This window comes from Onychomys torridus, unplaced genomic scaffold (genome assembly GCF_903995425.1).
Source record: "Onychomys torridus unplaced genomic scaffold, mOncTor1.1, whole genome shotgun sequence".
Taxonomy (NCBI): domain Eukaryota; kingdom Metazoa; phylum Chordata; class Mammalia; order Rodentia; family Cricetidae; genus Onychomys; species Onychomys torridus.
The window spans coordinates 4358-21540 of record NW_023412842.1 but is presented as its reverse complement, the minus strand read 5'-3'; the positions used below and the strand labels follow the sequence as shown (position 1 = coordinate 21540).

The 17183-nt window shown below is 37.5% G+C and overlaps 1 protein-coding gene across 1 annotated transcript; it reads left to right on the top strand.

The window, feature by feature from the left end:
• Nucleotides 1–1124: 1124 nt before the first annotated feature.
• LOC118575909 (zinc finger protein 844-like) lies at nt 1125–12581 on the top strand (the record flags this gene model as incomplete). Its single annotated transcript, XM_036176270.1, is given in 3 exon segments — nt 1125–1188; nt 11283–12127; nt 12295–12581. Coding segments are annotated over 3 exon segments (1196 nt in total), but the record flags the coding sequence as incomplete, so codon positions are not given.
• Between the last annotated feature and the right edge of the window lie 4602 nt (nt 12582–17183).

Sequence of the window (17183 nt, the reverse complement as noted above, 5' to 3'; positions counted from 1 at the left end):
GTCCATCTGACCTATGTATTTATAAATCTGGATAACCTAACTAACATAATTATAGAGATGACAAGCATAGGTGACAATAACTATGTAAGTCTTATCTACCTAAACAACCTAAGGACTAAGCTTCCTATAAATAAGGCAAACAGTCTGTGAGCAGATGTACAGTAAAAGGACAATGACTTTAAATTGTGACAATACACAAAATAACTTTAACAGAGGTAGGAATGTATAGTGCAATATGCAATATGATAATAATCCTAAATATATATCAGTATACAGAATATCTTAAACAGAAGTAGAACATACATACAGTATGACAGATATAAATTCACATTTGTATCAATATACAAATATTTCACATGAGAGTAAAAATATGTGTACAATATAACAAACATAGTTCTGTATTTGTATCAATATACAAATTATCTTAAATAGGAATGTAAAAGGTTTATAATTTTATCAACATATAAGAATTCATAACAGTGCAAAGGCTGCTATATTACTAAATTTGTTTACTAATGTATATGACAGTCTACCATAATATCTTATACCTATTCATTCCATTTCTTCTTTTCCCATTTTTTTTTTTGAGACATATTTTCTTTCCTTAAGGAGAGTACTGAGTTTAACAGTTTCTTCCACCCCCAACCATAGAACCATAACCCTGAGAAATATGAACCTTAGGGAGAAGGGGCGTCGTTTTCTTAGAATTGCTTCCTGCTGTTTAGGGAGCGATGGTATCTCTGTTGGGTATTGTGAGAAAGCTCAGATAGTTAAATCTCAGGTAGACTAACTGTAGATTCTGCAGCAACTCTCAGAGTAATGGGTAAGGCTGTCTGAAATTTTGGCAAGAAGTGTAGTATGATGATGATTACCATGGCATCATTCTGGATTGGGTAGAGTTGTTGTCGTTGTTGGGGCCCCATCTTCCTTCTGGAGACTTCAGAGATTGCTATTGGAAAAAACTTATTTTTTATCAGAATGGAAGGTTTGGATTTAAAGATGTCATGACATGTAAGAAAGGATTCCAAGAAATCAAGAGTAAGCATGGAGAGAATTAGAATCTTGAAGATAATGGTTCCTTATAATTGGTTTCCTTCTGTCTCACGCCAGAGGGCTCTCATGATATGGGACTGAAGAATCTCTCAACCTTTTCTTTTATCAATATGCTTGGGTTTAGAGAAGGAGTGAGCCAGTTCCATCTCCAAAGCCAGCTTGGTTTATGATTAAATTGGAACCACAACTATTCTAGATTGATAGAGATATAGATGTTAGACAGTGATATCTTACCCTGTGTAGATTGGTACCAATAGATTCTTTCTTTCTGCTGTAAACATCCGGATATCCAAGGCCTTATGATTTCTGGAAGATGGGTATTTCCATTATCCTGGAGGAGCCGGCACTCAGGGAGGAGTGGGAATGCCTCACTCACAGCGGTTTTCGCTGGTCTGGGGGCTAAGCCAGGAAACTGACACCCGACTTGTTGTTCCCTTTTTCGGGAATGGGACCGTGTAGGCATCCCCTGGTTAAATGGAACTTTGCAGGCATTTTTAGGTGCCCGCCAGCTGCCAGCCAGGAGGAGGCTGAGGTAGCGAGCCGCCTGGGCCTTTGGAATTTGCCCCACGTTGGGCGCCAGATATTGATGGAATTATTAAGGCCACTCCACGTAGTTAAAAGGAAAGTTTATTTTGTGGGGTAACTTACAAATGAAGGGGTAGGTCGTAGAGTCTGGCAAGGTAGAGGGTAGTCCGGCGGCGGCGTTCTCTGGAGAACTCTGCTCGGTCCACCTCTCGCGTCCGGCGTCCCGAAACCAAGAGAGTGAGTTCTTCCCGATCCTTCGTCTTCTGCTTCCTCCTCTGCCCCGCCTTGTGGGTGTGACCATTACCGAAGCCTCAGTGGGGGTTGGAACTTCCAGGCCAATGCTGGGATGCCTATCCACTACAGGAGCTATCTATGTTTTTAGTTTTATTGGCATCTAATTAGATTGTTTCTCTGGAAAATTATGAACCTTCACCAATTTTTGTGTTCACAAAAATTTACATTATTATGTTATGATTCCCTTGATGTTTTTTGTTTGTTTGTGAGATATGTGTACAGAACACTTAGTTTTTTTTTAAACTTAGAGCCTTTTTTTATCCTCATTCCTAGACATGTGTGTGTTTCCAGTTGTCGCTATCTTCATATTTCATTTTGTTTCTGGTTAAATGATCGATATAGTTAATTAATACATTGATTTTGAGTTTCTAAAACCTTGTGAGGTATCATTGTCTCTTTTTCTTAATTAACTTTTGCTATCTACATGATTTAGCCTTGAGTCATTTGGAGGAACATCAACTGAGATTGTGCCCAGATCAGAATTGCTGGTTACTGTGTGGTTGAGAGATTGTGTTGATTGGAGATTAATGTAGGAAGCCTCTTCCATTGAGCATGGCAATATCCGTAAGCAAGTGGGCCTGGGCTGGATATGAAAGGTAGCTGACACAAGACAGTGGCCAGGCAAGAGAAACAACAAAGTTTCTCCATGGATTTTTGACTTCAGGTGCTAGCTTGAGTTTCTATTCTAAGCTCCCACATTGATGGGTTATGATACAGTAATATCCAAATAAACCCTTTTATTACCTAAGACACTTTCAGATGGAAAATTTAATCACAGCAAGAAACAAGAAAGTTAGCACAAAACATAGGACATCACAAGTGAGTTTGTTGCAGCATAGGTCCTAGGATTGATGACTTTTGGAGAAATGTTGAAGATATTAAGATTTTAGATGGCAAAAAGCCATAGAAAACTTTACACAGACTTAAGTGGCCAATCTTGTAGGACTGCTGAGAAGGGAGAATTGAGAGTAATGAAGTGGAGGTCAAGGTCTTAGCATTTCATTGGGAAATTGGACTCAATAAAAAATATAGCCAGAGGTCATTTCTACAATATTTTGGCTCCAAATCTTTCTTACTTTCTCCATTCTCAAAGAAACTGAGTAAGCCATAGTTAAAAGCAATGGGCTGATTTCTTAGATAAAATATTGATTTTGTTGCATGTTTACTATTGATAACTCATGCATATCTCCAGCGAAAAAGAAACAAAGAAGTGAAATATCTGTGTTTTGCAAAGGAAATTACTAGGTTGTTTCAGATGGCATTCCAGTGGTGAAACAGGCACCATTCTCTGTTTATAGTAGAATAGATTTGGAATCATTTCCTTGACTTTTTCTTTGCCATCTTTGGTATTTGGTCCTCCCTTAATTCTCTGAGCCATTTGACTTCCAGTTCTTGAACATCCAGGCAGTGTTGGTCATGGGCTCCCTCTTGTGGCCTCAAGTTACACCAGTCATTGGTTGGGCATTATACAAGCTCTGAGCTGCTGTTGCCCCAGCGTATCATGCAGGCAGGACAAGTTTGGTTCAAATATTTTTTGGCTTGATTGTTATCACCACTGGGAGACTTGTGTGGCTACAGAATCTGTCAAGTTCTGGTTCTGTATTCTCAATTACTTGGCGTCCTCACTTCAGTCACACTCATAGCTTCCTGGAAATTTCCAGTGAACTAGATTTTTACGTTGCCCCCTAAAACCTCCCATATTCCAATCATCTTTCCATGTATTCTCTCCCTCTGTCCTTTCCTTCCTCTTCTGATCATTCCTACACCTGCTGCCCATCCACCCACAAAATCTATTTTATTTCCTCTTTCTAGGGAGATCTATGCATCCCTCACTACAGCTGTCTTGTTACTGATCTTCTCTGGCTTTCTGGGTTGCACTGTGATTACTCTTTACTTAACAGCTAATACACACTTATAAATGAGTACATATCATGTTGTGTTCCTCAGTTGTCTCACCTAGTATAATAAGGACTCAGGAAACTAGACATGAACAAACCAAATAACGAATACGAATGAAGTACAGATCTAAACACAGAATTCTCAGCAGAGGAATCTAAAATGGCTAAGAAAAAATTAAAAAAAAAAAGTTCCACACTTAGCCATCAAGGATGTGCTAAAAATGTACTTTGAGATTTATTTTTAACCTGTCATAATGGGTAAGATTAATACCACATGAAACATCATGTTCTGGTGTGGAAGTGGAGTAAAGGGAACATTCCTCTATTGCTGGGGGGAGTGGGAACTTGTACAGCTTTAAAATTAATATGGTGGTTCCTTCACACATTAGCTATTGACCTATCTACAGACCCAGTTATAACTTTTTTGGACATATACCCAAAAGATGCTTCTCCATCCTTCCACAAGAACACTTGCTCAACTATGTTCATAGCAGCTTTATTCATAATATCCCCAAACTGGTGTCTTTGAGAGTTTGTCCCTGCTTTTGGTTTTATGTCTTCACAGATTCTCTTGAGTGGTTTGTTATTCAGCCTGGGTGGTATATCCATAATTAATCAGAAATACATTTGAAATCATGACATCTCGGTTGCATTGTGACCACAAGATGTTGAGATTCTTCAGCTATGAGGCATCTTCCATGTAGACGTAGCTGTGTATAGGGTGTAGAAGTAACCAGAGACAGAGATGCATGGAAAGTTGAAGAGAAATGGCCATCTAAGCTCTTGGGAACTAAAGCCCCTTGAATCTGAGACAGAGATACAGGATTTGTTGTTTTACTTGTTGTGATTCAGTCTCTTCTTGGTTCAACCTTCCCTCACTGTTTTCAATGAGAATGGGACTGTGTGCCATTGTATGTTCAAAAGATGTAACTCTTCTAATTTTACAAGATGTCACTGTCAAGAGATCATGTTGAGTATCAGAAGATACTTTGGACATTTGAACAATGTAAGGGCTGTTGCAGACTATCAGGATCACTGAAGTGACTAAATACATTTTCTTCATGAACGACCATGAGCATTAATGACTTGGGTCAGAATGTAATTGATTGAAAATCCTCCCAGAGTAGGTATTGTATTTGGAAACACATTTCTTCTTGGTGATTTCTTTAAAATGCTTTTGAAACCTTGAGTAGGAGGAGACTTTCTGGATGACATTCCTCACATAGGAATCAATAGAAACAATTGCTATTCAGTGCTGAGGCATTTGCTGCTCTTTTAAATTTTTTTTCTTTGTATATTTTTGAAGACAAGGTTTATCTATGTAGTCCTGGCTGTCCTGAATGGAGCTCTGTATGCTAGGCTAGCCCCAAACCCAGAGATCTCTTTAATTCTGGCCCCTACATCCTGGGATGATAGGAGGGCCAACATTCCTAGTTTTTTTGTTTTAATACTATTAGGTGATGGGCTTGAGATGTAGGTTTTTGTACATGTCAAACATATGTTGTTTTACAGATTTTCAGACATATATTTTACTTTACAATTAGGCAGAGGGTGTCATTCTGTTTCTCAGGATGGCATGTACTCATGACACTCATACTGCCTGAGCCTTCTGAGTCATTGGATAGCAGGTGCATGACCTTTTTGCGTTGTGTTTTGTTTGAATTTTTAAGTGAATATGAATATTTTACCACTGTGCATGGATATACATCACATGGATACCTGGTCCTCTCAGTGACCAAATGATGGTCTTACAAACCCTGAGGTTGCAAAAAGGAATAGTTGTGAGCCCCCAATTAAGCAAGGGCAATTGAGCACACCTCCATGCAAACAAGCAAGGGCACTTTGCTGCTATAACATCTCTCCTGCCCTGTGTTGATTATATTTGATCAACATTTATATTGCTAATGTTTTCATCTGTCCATTTATAACTGTTTGCAGTGCCTTTTAGCAAAATCTTACTTATGTTACAGTTTGAATTGGGGCACTTCATGTTCTTAAAGAAGAAAACAGAACTGTAATAAATGCATAACTCTTTCTAGAAACTTCAGTAAAATCCTCTGAGTTTTTTCTGTCTTTTTTGTTGATTTTTTGCCATGAAGACATGGTTCTTAATGTGTAGTTCTGGCTGTTCTTGACCTGATTTCAAAGACTAGATTTCTATTCAACTCACTGGCCAGTATACCTGCCCCTCTCCCCTCTCATTTCTAAAGTCTTATTGGTTGTTTTAGATTCACCATAACAATTAACTCAGAACTAAAGGATACCTACTTAAGGTACATCTAGCTATGATGGAACCTGCCTAGCCTACTTGTCTAATGTCTGAGCACACTTGCCAGAAACAGCAGGAGCAGAGATATCTTGGAGAGATAAGGGTCAAAGGAATGAAAGTGAGGTTCTATTTTCAGAGTGGGGTGGTCGGAGAAGAGAAAAGAGGGTAGAAGAACTAGACTGTTAAGAACTGGAGAGGAATGTATGGAAATGGGAAAGAACTAGATTGAAGGGCTACAAGAGAGTACTAGAGCAACAAGACAGAAGATGCCAGATAAGGAAGCACAAGATGACAAGGAAGGAGATGGGAGAGTAGTTAATATGGAAAAGGACTAGATGGATGAGAACCTAGATGGGGCAGAACTGAGATGAGAGAATTAAGATAGAACTTAGAGGTGAAAGAAGATAAATGCAGAAATGAATCAGGTAAGAAAGATGCTAGGTAAGAGTGCAGAATAGGAGTTTAGACAAAGAAACTGGCTCAGAAGAATAAGGTGTATGGAATAAAAAGTTTATTGTATGTAGACTCATTTCCTGTCATGAAAGATTAAATTACCCACTGGTTATATACTTTTTCTGGACCCTGGGATGGGGCTATTGAGAGGTGGACCCACATAGTCCCTGAAACACGTCTTCCCAGATTACCTGGTTGTTTTTTGTCAAGAAATTTCTTTATTGAACATTTTCTTGACTGATGTGTCTATTTCTTCTATTGTATCCCTAGTGCCTGATATTCCTTCTTCTATTTCTCTATTTTATTGGTGAAACTTGGTCTGTACTTCCTGTTTTTTGTCCTACACTTTTCATTTGTGTAATAACCCCAGTTTCTGTTTTCTTTAATGTTTCTGTTTTCATTTGAGGTCTTAAACAGATTTATTTGTTTCCTTCAACTATTTGTTTGTTTTTTCTTGGCTTTATTGATTTCTTTATTTCTTTACTCCAATTGTTTGTGCTTTCATAAATTTATTTAAGAGATTTATTCATTTCTTTTTAAGAACCTCTATCATTTGGGTTGTATTTTGAGACTATAAGATGTTGAGATACTTAGGCTATGAGTCATCTTTCATGGAGAACTAGCTGCATAAATGGAGTAGAAGTAACCAAAGAGAGAGATGAATAGGAAGTTGTGGTGAGATAGAAATCTAAGCCCTTTGAAAATGAAGCCCCATGTGTCTGATGCAGAAATAGTAGATTTGATTGTTGTCCTGTGGGGTTTCAATCTTCCTGTTTTCTTTCCTCACTATGTCTCAATTCCTCTTTGGAATGAACATGGGTTTTCTGTGTCATTTGTATGTTGGGAAGATTTAACATGTTCTTTGATTTTATAAGATGACACAGTCCAGAATTGGTCTTGAGTGTCAAAAGAAATTTTGTGTATTTGAACAGTGTAGGGGCTGTTGCAGACTATGAGCATCATTGAAATGACTAAATGCATTTTTTCATGGATGATCCTAAACCTAAAATGACCTGGGTCAGAATCTAGTCAACTGAATGTAAAGCTCCCAGATAGGATGAGGTATTTGAACATGTTTCTCTCCTTGGTGACTTTCCTTGGGTTGCTAGTGGATCCTTCAGGAGTAGGAACCTGGACACTATGCTCAGCCTGGAAGGATGGGACTGGAGTTGCCTGTACTGAATCCACCATGTTTAAATGAATCCACAGGGGTGTCTTGGCCCTGGAGGAGATGGGAATGGAGGGGAGGGTGTCGGGTGAAGGTTGGCCACCAGAGGGAACGGGAGGATAGTGGAACCAATGGCTGATATGTAAAATTAAAACACAAATATAATAAATTTAAAAAAAAGGGAAATATATCATTGGTGGTGGTGATGCCCTCAACCCATTTCCTTTTCTGTGTTTCTACTAAATTGTGGGTGAAATGAATCAGCCAGCTTCCTTCTTGTGCTGTCATGACTTCACCATCAGTATGCATAGTGTCACTAAATCAGATAAGATACAATTGGTGGATTTGATAGTCAATTCTAAGCCATTTTACTACCCAGGTTTTTCTAAATTTTGTAGTTTTTATTTTTGTTCCTGAACACAAACTTTTTCTGAGTAGCCCTGACTCTACTAAATGTAGCTCTGTTAACCAGGTTGACCTCCAACTCATAGATTCACCTGACATTTGCTCCCACATGCTGAGATTGAAGGTTGGCCAACATTGCCCAATAATGACCCCCAATACATACAAGACCAGTAAGAGTTCTGAACTTCTCAACCATCTCTTCTTCCCTGTATTGATTATTTATGACCAACAATGATATTTCAAATGTAATCATCTTTCCATTTGTAACTGTTTAAATGCACAGCCATTTTAGTAAGATTTATGAAAGTACAATTTAAACTGGAGCAATTCAGATTTTTAGAAGATGAATACAGAACTAGAGTGAATGCCTGACTCCTTTTAGGAACTTCAGTAAAACAATCTCCGAGTTCATCTTATCTTTTTGTTTGTTTGATGGAAGTTAAAGTGCAGATGGGTTCTTAATATTTACTTTTTTGTTGTCCTATAACTGATTACATAGACGAGGGTAACTTTCAACTCAGAAGCACATATATCTGCTTCTACCTTCTAAGTTCTGGGATTAAAGGCATGAGCCATTACACTCAGCTTACAAATTTTTGTTGTATTTAGTAATGGTTCATGCAATTTCTTTGATATGTGCTCAGTACTGTTGAAGTCTTTTCTTGTCTCTCTAACTCTGTTAATAGGAATTTCTCTTGCAAGACGATATCCAATTCCAAGCATTCATAAATAATTGTTGTAAACCTCCTATTGAGTTTGTTTGTGAAGTAACTTGATGATTTCATTGTAATGTCTGAGTCATAAAATACGTGTGGCAGTCACCAGAATTGTGTGGCTATATTGTCAAAGAAGCACACATTTACAATGTTATATCATGCTTTTTGTTTTATACATCTGGATGGCACATTTATGTATGGCATATTTTAGAATGCAGTGACCTATAATGATGTGCATGTCAACATCACTCAGGAAGAGTGGGCATTGATGGATCCTTCACAGAAGAATCTCTACAAAGATGTGATGCTGGAGACCTATATGAACCTCATTGCTATAGGTAATACTGTAAATTTTCCTTCATATTTTAAATAAGGGGATACCTATTGATTGATTATTGATGCTCTTCTACAATTCTGATTGAGAATGTGAAAGAATGAGCTGAATAAGTCAGATTTCATTCTGAGAATATCTGAAGATATTAATGTAAAATTTTCAGTTTCTTGTAATAATTCATATATGATTCTTGTCCTATATCTTAGGCTACAATTGGGAAGATCTTAAAGTTGAAGAACATTGTCAAAGTTCTCAAAAACATGGAAGGTAATTTTCTTGTGAAAGCTGATAGAAATGGGCTTCTGGATATATATAATTTATCTGGAAGTTTTAATTAGATGAAGCAGTGTAAATAATCACAGCTTAAAATACATTGTTGATCAATAAATGCTCATAAACACATGTACCTCAATGGCAGAAAAGTGAATTGTGTTTGCAAGTGATTCTTTTAAGAAGGAACACAAAAATCAATGGCTTAACAGAAATCAACATTTGAATAATAGCTTCATCAAAGCTATGGTTTACAACTGACAATCCATTTAGTTTCATAGCATTTATATAACAAAATTATACTCATTGAATATGTGATAAGAATATATGTACAACCTTGAAATAAGCAAATAGTCTATAATATAGTTACTTATATAGTTGTTCTGTCTTGCTAATTTTAGTTAGATGGGTAGTTAGATTCAAGAGTTAAGGGGGGGGTTGTAGAGAAACATTATTCCCTATACCACATGTTGATGAGGAACAGAACGTCCAACTGTAAATGAAATGTGAAAATATTATTGTTTTTAATCTTTCTTTATATGTTATATCATATGTCACTCATGATACCAGCTCTATGAACATAAGAATATGGAAAGAAGCAATGTACATCTTTCAATCTCAGAACAATTAGAAGATATATCATAGTTCAATGTTGAATATAACTTGTTGAATGTGATTCAAGTTTACAAACAACAAGGTTTCCAACTTCATTCAGAATAGTTCAACAAGCACACCACAAAAATGCCCTATGAGTACTAAGACTGTTTAAATGCTTCTGTTTGTCCTGGTTAACGATGAACATGTAGCAGGAACTTACAGTATAGGAAACTTTATCAATGGAATAAATGAGGTAAATGTCCAAATTCTCTTTAAATATGTGAAAAACCTCAAAGAAAAATGATGCCATAAATATGAGCCAGTAATAAAGGCTCTTATCATCACAGGCATGTTCAAATATGCAAAGCCATCCTTAATGCAGGGGATGAACAGGAGTGTAAATAACATGTTAAAACCTTAAGATCTCATTTCTCTTTATATTTAGACAAATTGTAAAATTAATTCTTGCAGATATAAAGACTCAGCAATGCAATGAATGTGATAAAGTTTTTAAATGTTTCAATTGTTCTTGCAGGCATAAAAGAAATCATAGTACAGAGAAAGCACGTGAATATACTGAGTGTGGTAAAGTCTTTGTATGTCACACTCATCCTCAAAGGCATGAACAAACACTTACTGGAGAGAAATCCTATGAATATAATCATTGTGGTAAAACCTTTGCACAAAACAGACATCTTCACAGGCATGAAACTACACATAACCTTAAAAAACCTTATGGGTGTAATCAAAGTGGCAAAGCCTTTACTCAATGTAAAATTCTACAAATAGATAGAAGAAAACATTCTGGAGAGAAACCCTATGAATGTAATCAGTGTGGTAAAGCCTTTGCTCAAAACAGTACTCTTCAATTGCACAGAAGGACACATATTGGAGAGAAACCCTATGAATGTAAACAATGTGGTAAAACCTTTGCACAGCCTGGTCATCTTCAAGTACATAAAAGAAGACACACTGGAGAGAAACTCTATGAATGTAAACAATGTGGTAAAGCCTTTGCACAGCAAAATTATCTTCAAATACATAAAAGAACACATACTGGAGAGAAACCCTATGAATGTAAACAATGTGGTAAAGCTTTTGCACAGCAAAATTATCTTCAAATACATAAAAGAACACATAATGGAGAGAAACCCTATGAATGTAAACAATGTGGTAAAGCCTTTGCACGTTCCAGTCATCTTCAAGTACATAAAAGAACACATACTGGAGAGAAACCCTATGAATGTAAACAATGTGGTAAAGCCTTTGCACAGCACAAATATCTTAAAGTACATAATAGAACACATACTGGAGAGAAACCCTATGAATGTAAACAATGTGGTAAAACCTTTGCACAGCCTGGTCATCTTCAAGTACATAAAAGAAGACACACTGGAGAGAAACTCTATGAATGTAATCATTGTGCTAAAGACTTTGCTCAATACTGTGCTCTTCAATTACATGAAAGAACACATACTGGAGAGAAACCCTATGAATGTAATCAGTGTGGTAAAGCCTTTGCACAGCCTGGTCATCTTCAAGTACATAAAAGAACACATACTGGAGAGAAACCCTATGAATGTAATCAGTGTGGTAAAGCCTTTGCACAGCCTGGTCATCTTCAAATACATAAAAGAACACATACTGGAGAGAAACCCTATGAATGTAAACAATGTGGTAAAACCTTTGCACAGCCTGGTCATCTTCAAGTACATAAAAGTACACATACTGGAGAAAAACCCTATGAATGTAATCAGTGTGGTAAAGTCTTTGCACATCGCAGTTATCTTCAAGTACATAAAAGGACACATACTGGAGAGAAACCCTATGAATGTAAACAATGTGGTAAAGCCTTTGCACATCACAAATATCTTAAAGTACATAATAGAACACATACTGGAGAGAAAGCCTATGAATGCAAAAAATGTGGTAAAGCCTTTGCACATCACAATTCTCTTCAAATACATAAAAGAACACATACTGGAGAGAAACCTTATGAATGTAATCATTGTGCTAAAGACTTTGCTCAATACTGTGCTCTTTGATTACATGAAAGAACACATACTGGAGAGAAACGCTATGAATGTAATCAGTGTGGTAAAGCCTTTGCACATTCCAGTCTTCTTCAAGTACATAAAAGAACACATACTGGAAAGAAACCATATGAATGTAAACAATGTGGTAAACCTTTGCACAGTCCAATCATCTCCAAGTACATAAAAGAACACATACTGGAAAGAAACCCTATTAATGTAATCAGTGTGGTAAAACCTTTGCTCAAAAGAGTACTCTTCAAATGCATGAAAGGACACATAGTGGAGAGAAACCCTATGAATGTTATCAATGTGGTAAAGCCTTTACAAAGTGCAGTCATCTTCAAGTACATAAAAGAACACATGCTGGAGAGAAACCCTATGAATGTAATCAGTGTGGTAAAGTCTTTGCACATCCCGGTTCTCTTCAAGTAGATAAAAGAAGACATTCTGGAGAGAAACACAATGAATGTAATCAGTGTGGTAAAGCCTTTACTTGAAACAGTTGTCTTCGATTACATGAAACAACACATCATGGATAGAAATTCTAGAATACAAACAATGTGGTTAAGCCTTTGCTCTTCACAATTCTTTTCAGTTGCATCAAAGAACACATATGGGAGAGAAAACCTATGAATGTATACAATGTGGGATAGCATTTGCACAGCCCAGTCATCTACAAGTACATAAGAGAACACATACTAGAGAGAAACCATATGTGCCCCAGCAAGCCAGGTTTCAAAGGTGCAACTCATCTGTTGGAGCAAATGAAAGGAACATGGGACACGAAAGACAACAGCAAGATAGGATTCTGATGATGCTGCAAATATTATTTTTCTCAGCAAGACTTACATAGCATTGGAGGGGATGGGACAGGAAGGAGGGAAGGGGAAGAGGAGTGGAAGGGGTGCAGTACATGGGAGAAGTGCAAATCGTGCAACTGCAAGATGTCAGCTAACGTCACTGGAAAGGGGCCATTTATTCTGTTGGTAGGCTACCTGACAATGGCATGCTCTTTCCGCTTGGTTGTCATGACACCTGATTGTGAATTGTCTTCTTATCTTTGGGAGCCTCTGGTTAGTCAACAGGTGTTACTGTTCTGGGGAAGGGCAGTGGTCTTGTAACTTGTTCTCTTGCCCGGCTAATACTACTCCATGTTTCATGTTTGGTTCCTGACATCTTTCTCTTTGACACTTATGAATGTAAACAATGGGTAAAGCCTTTGCTCATCACAATTCTCTTCAGTTGCATGAAAGAACACATACGGGAGAGACACCCTACGAATATATACAATGTGGGTAAGTATTTGCACAGCCCGGTCAATTTCAAGTACTTAAGGGAACACATACTGGAGAGAGACCCTATGAATGTAATCAGTGTTTTACAGGTCTTTGCTCATCACTCTCATCTTCAAAGACAAAAGAACACGTACTGGATTGAAACCATACAATTCCAATCAGTGTGGTAAAGCCTTTGTACATCACAACACTCTTCAATTTCATGAAAGAACACATAATTGACAAGAACCCTATGAATTTAAACAGTGTGGTAAAGCCCTTGCTCAACCCTATATAAAAACACATATTGGAGAGAAACCCTATGAGTATAATCAATGTGGTAATGCCTAGTAAAAACACAAAGTAACCCTGTAACTGTAAAATTTTAGTGTGCAATTGGTCTCTTAAAGCATTTCAATATGACATTATACTTTGAAGATTTGAAAGAAACTCATACCAAAGGAAATCTGACTATATATAAATTGTTATGATCCTCAGCCAACATACTTAAATTCAATTGCAAAAAGTGAATTATTTAGGAAAAAAATCTAAAATGTGTCTATTACTGAATAATCATTATAATATCTCTTTTTATTTTGTTTACATATTTCAACAAATATGGACAAAAGGCCTATAAATTTAAATGATAAGTAACATGCTAGATTTCATACCTCTGTTCAAATACATGAGATAATGAATTCTGGTCTAAAATTTCATAGATATGCCTTTTCTGTTGCTTTGATAATAGAACATATCTATGTGAATTTAGAAAAGGGTTTAATTTGGCCCTGGGTTCCACAGCAATACATGAAGCTCTTAAAAGTGGCATGGAAACAAGTGTCAGATATGGCAGCTAAAAGAACAGCTAAGAATTCACCTTCTTGTCCTGCAGCAATAAGCAAATGTGTAAATTGGAAATGGTGTGCAGATGTCAATGCTCAGGACAACCCTCATGACTGATTTCTTCCTGCAGTGTACCATTTTCAAAATTTTCTCAAATGATATCACAGATTGAAGATGAGAGATTACTCAGACTTCAAGACTTGATGCTTGCTTTCTATTATATGGACCAATTCATGATGGAGAAAAACTCTGTAATCATTTAGATGCCTCAAAACCCATGTTATGAGAATGATAACAGAAAAACATTCATGATTGATAATTATTTTAATGGTTTATTTCTGTTTTAATTATGGTGTGTGTGTGTGTGTGTGTGTGTGTGTGTGTGTGTGTTTGTGTCTTCCTCTGGATATATGTATGTGCATTCTGGTTCCCATGTAGGTTAGACCCTTGGAGCTTCTTGTTGCAAGAATTACTGGAAGTCATCCAAAACCTGATCTTGGTCCAGGGAATGAACTTTGCTTAACACTTCAGGTATCACAGTTGTTTTAGGTTTCAAATGAAAAAAAAAAACTTTAAGTCTTTTCATTGTAGATTTGAAGTAAATAAATTATTAACAAGTATCACTAAAACCGATGTGAGGAAGCCATTGTGGCTTCTATTTGGCAGCATATGAGAAAGACTTTGATGTGTGGGATATATGTGGCAAATTCAATTAGTAAAGTTTATTTTGTGGTCCTTCTATTCTTTCTGTGGCTTTTGTTCATCTTGTTTTACACTTTTCCTTATTCAGGGGTATTTATCTGTTGCCTTGTATAGAATGGAATGGCTGTCATGGAAGTAATTCATTTTACTTTAACTCTCAGGCAGTATGTGATCACACTTTCCAAGTAAGGGTGTTTGTATAAGGGTGATGGAATTTTGTTAATGGTTGTATTTGTAATATTTAATATTCACAAATGCACTTGAAACGTTTGTTATCCAGCCTGGCTTGAATGTCAGTAATTAGTCATGTATACATTAGAATATATGATCCTTGAGTACAATTCTAAGTGTAGATGATGTACTGCCATTGATTGTTGTTTTGTCAAAACTGTAGGGGTAATGAGTTGGCAAAAGAAATCCACCATGACCCTGGAACCCAGAACTAGAAAATGATGGTTCAGATATGCCCAGTGAATGAAAAACAGTTTGGCTCAAACTAGCCTTCTCTGCCCCTGGTCAACTGACTTGTGAAACCAACCAATCACAGAAGAGGACAGTACAATCCTGTACCTAGAACCCAGGACCAGGGAAAGAAACACACCTTGTGTTTTGGACCTGAGCCAGAAAAATGAAACAAGGAAACATGCCCTGACTCTGAAACTGGTGCCAAAATAACATTCTTGGTCCCTAGCATCAGAGTCAGTGAAAGAGATGAGCCCTGGCCTTGAAGGCAGTGTCAAAAAGCCAAGAAAGACCCGTGAAAGGAAAACTATTTGTCTCTGTAATCAGGACCATCTCTTTCCCTAGCCCACAATACTGGCCACTCCCTGGGCAGAAAAAAGAAAACTGATTGGTTGAATTCATCCCCAAAACATCCTATATAAACTGCTGTGCCTGGTCAATTGAGAGTTGTTGTCTCCACCCTTGTAGAAGCACCTACTCTCCTGGACTCCTTGTTCCTAATTAATTTCTTTTTCAATAGTGTTTTGGGTTGTGAAGACCTTCATTCACTGGTGCACAGAAGAACCTTGTTGGGACATCCCAAGTTGGATTGGGCAAGGGGGTGCTGAATAGAAGAACCTTGCTGAGATATCCCATAGTGGATTGAGCAAGGGAGACCTGAACAGAAAAGCTTTGCTGAGATAGCTTATAGTGGTTTGAGGAAGGGAGAGCTGAATGGAAGATCCTTGCTGAGTAGACAGAGCAAAAGAGCTGAAAAGCAAGATTTTTCTCCTGAGCCAGAGTAGATTGCTACATTTTTGTAATTTCTTTGGCCAGAGAAGTAGGGCTTTTCTAGGAAGCCCCCTTAAGTGGGAGCTGAGCAAAACTCAGCTGCAGCATCTCTCCAGGAGAAGAGCAGGATTGCTCTATCCCGCAGGTAGACCATCACCTATCACACCAGATGTAGCCTGAATTTCCCCAACAGTCAGGAATCTCTGACTTTCCTGAACAGTTAGGATACCCTTCCCTGCTGAAGCAGTCCCAAGCCTGCCTTTCCTGAGAAGTCAGAAAATCTTCCCTCCATGTTTGAGATAAACAGCTCCAGGCATCCAGGACACCTTCAGGGAAGAGTTGTTGTTGTGAGCAGCTTGAGGTATCTGGATTAACTTGCCCTCCAGGACTGAACTGTCTCCTTGCAGTTACAGCCATCAGAGGTGGGCTAAACATCTCCAGGTGTCCAGGACACCTTCAGGGCAGAGCAGCTTGAGGTCTCCAGGATAACTCTCCCTCAAGTGCTGAACTGTCTTATTGAAGTTCCAGCTGTCAGAGATGGCCTAAGCAACTCAAGGTGTTGCCTGACTCCCCACATAGTCAAAACATCTTTCCCTGGAGTTGTAAAAGTCATGATTTTGTGCCAAAGTCTTGGACCAATCCCAGAGTTTTTGCAACCAATTTACTTACAAAATACATTTTAAGGATGTTAGTATTAAAATACTTCATAGAGAATATGAAAATGATTAAAGACTTCATGTATGTATCCAAAGAAACATTTTCATCTAACTGAAAGAGATATAGAAATTTAAGTTAGTAAACAACTGTACATTTCACTATAAAATTTGATGTGCTAGGAATATGTATACCTTATTTGAAGTTACATACATCTTAATGTCATCATCTGTTATGCATTTGACACTTCATCCTGAAGTATTGTCTTCTAAGGCAATTATCCAGAGATACCAGATAATGTAATGGTAAAGAGATTTACTTTGTGAGGTCTACCTTTGTCCAACTTGATATGGTGATCAAAATAACATTAAAGCCTTGTAAATGAAAGGCATTTCCGGGTGGGGATTTAGCTCAGTGGTAGAGCACTTGGCTAGCAAGCACAATTCCCTGGTTTCAATC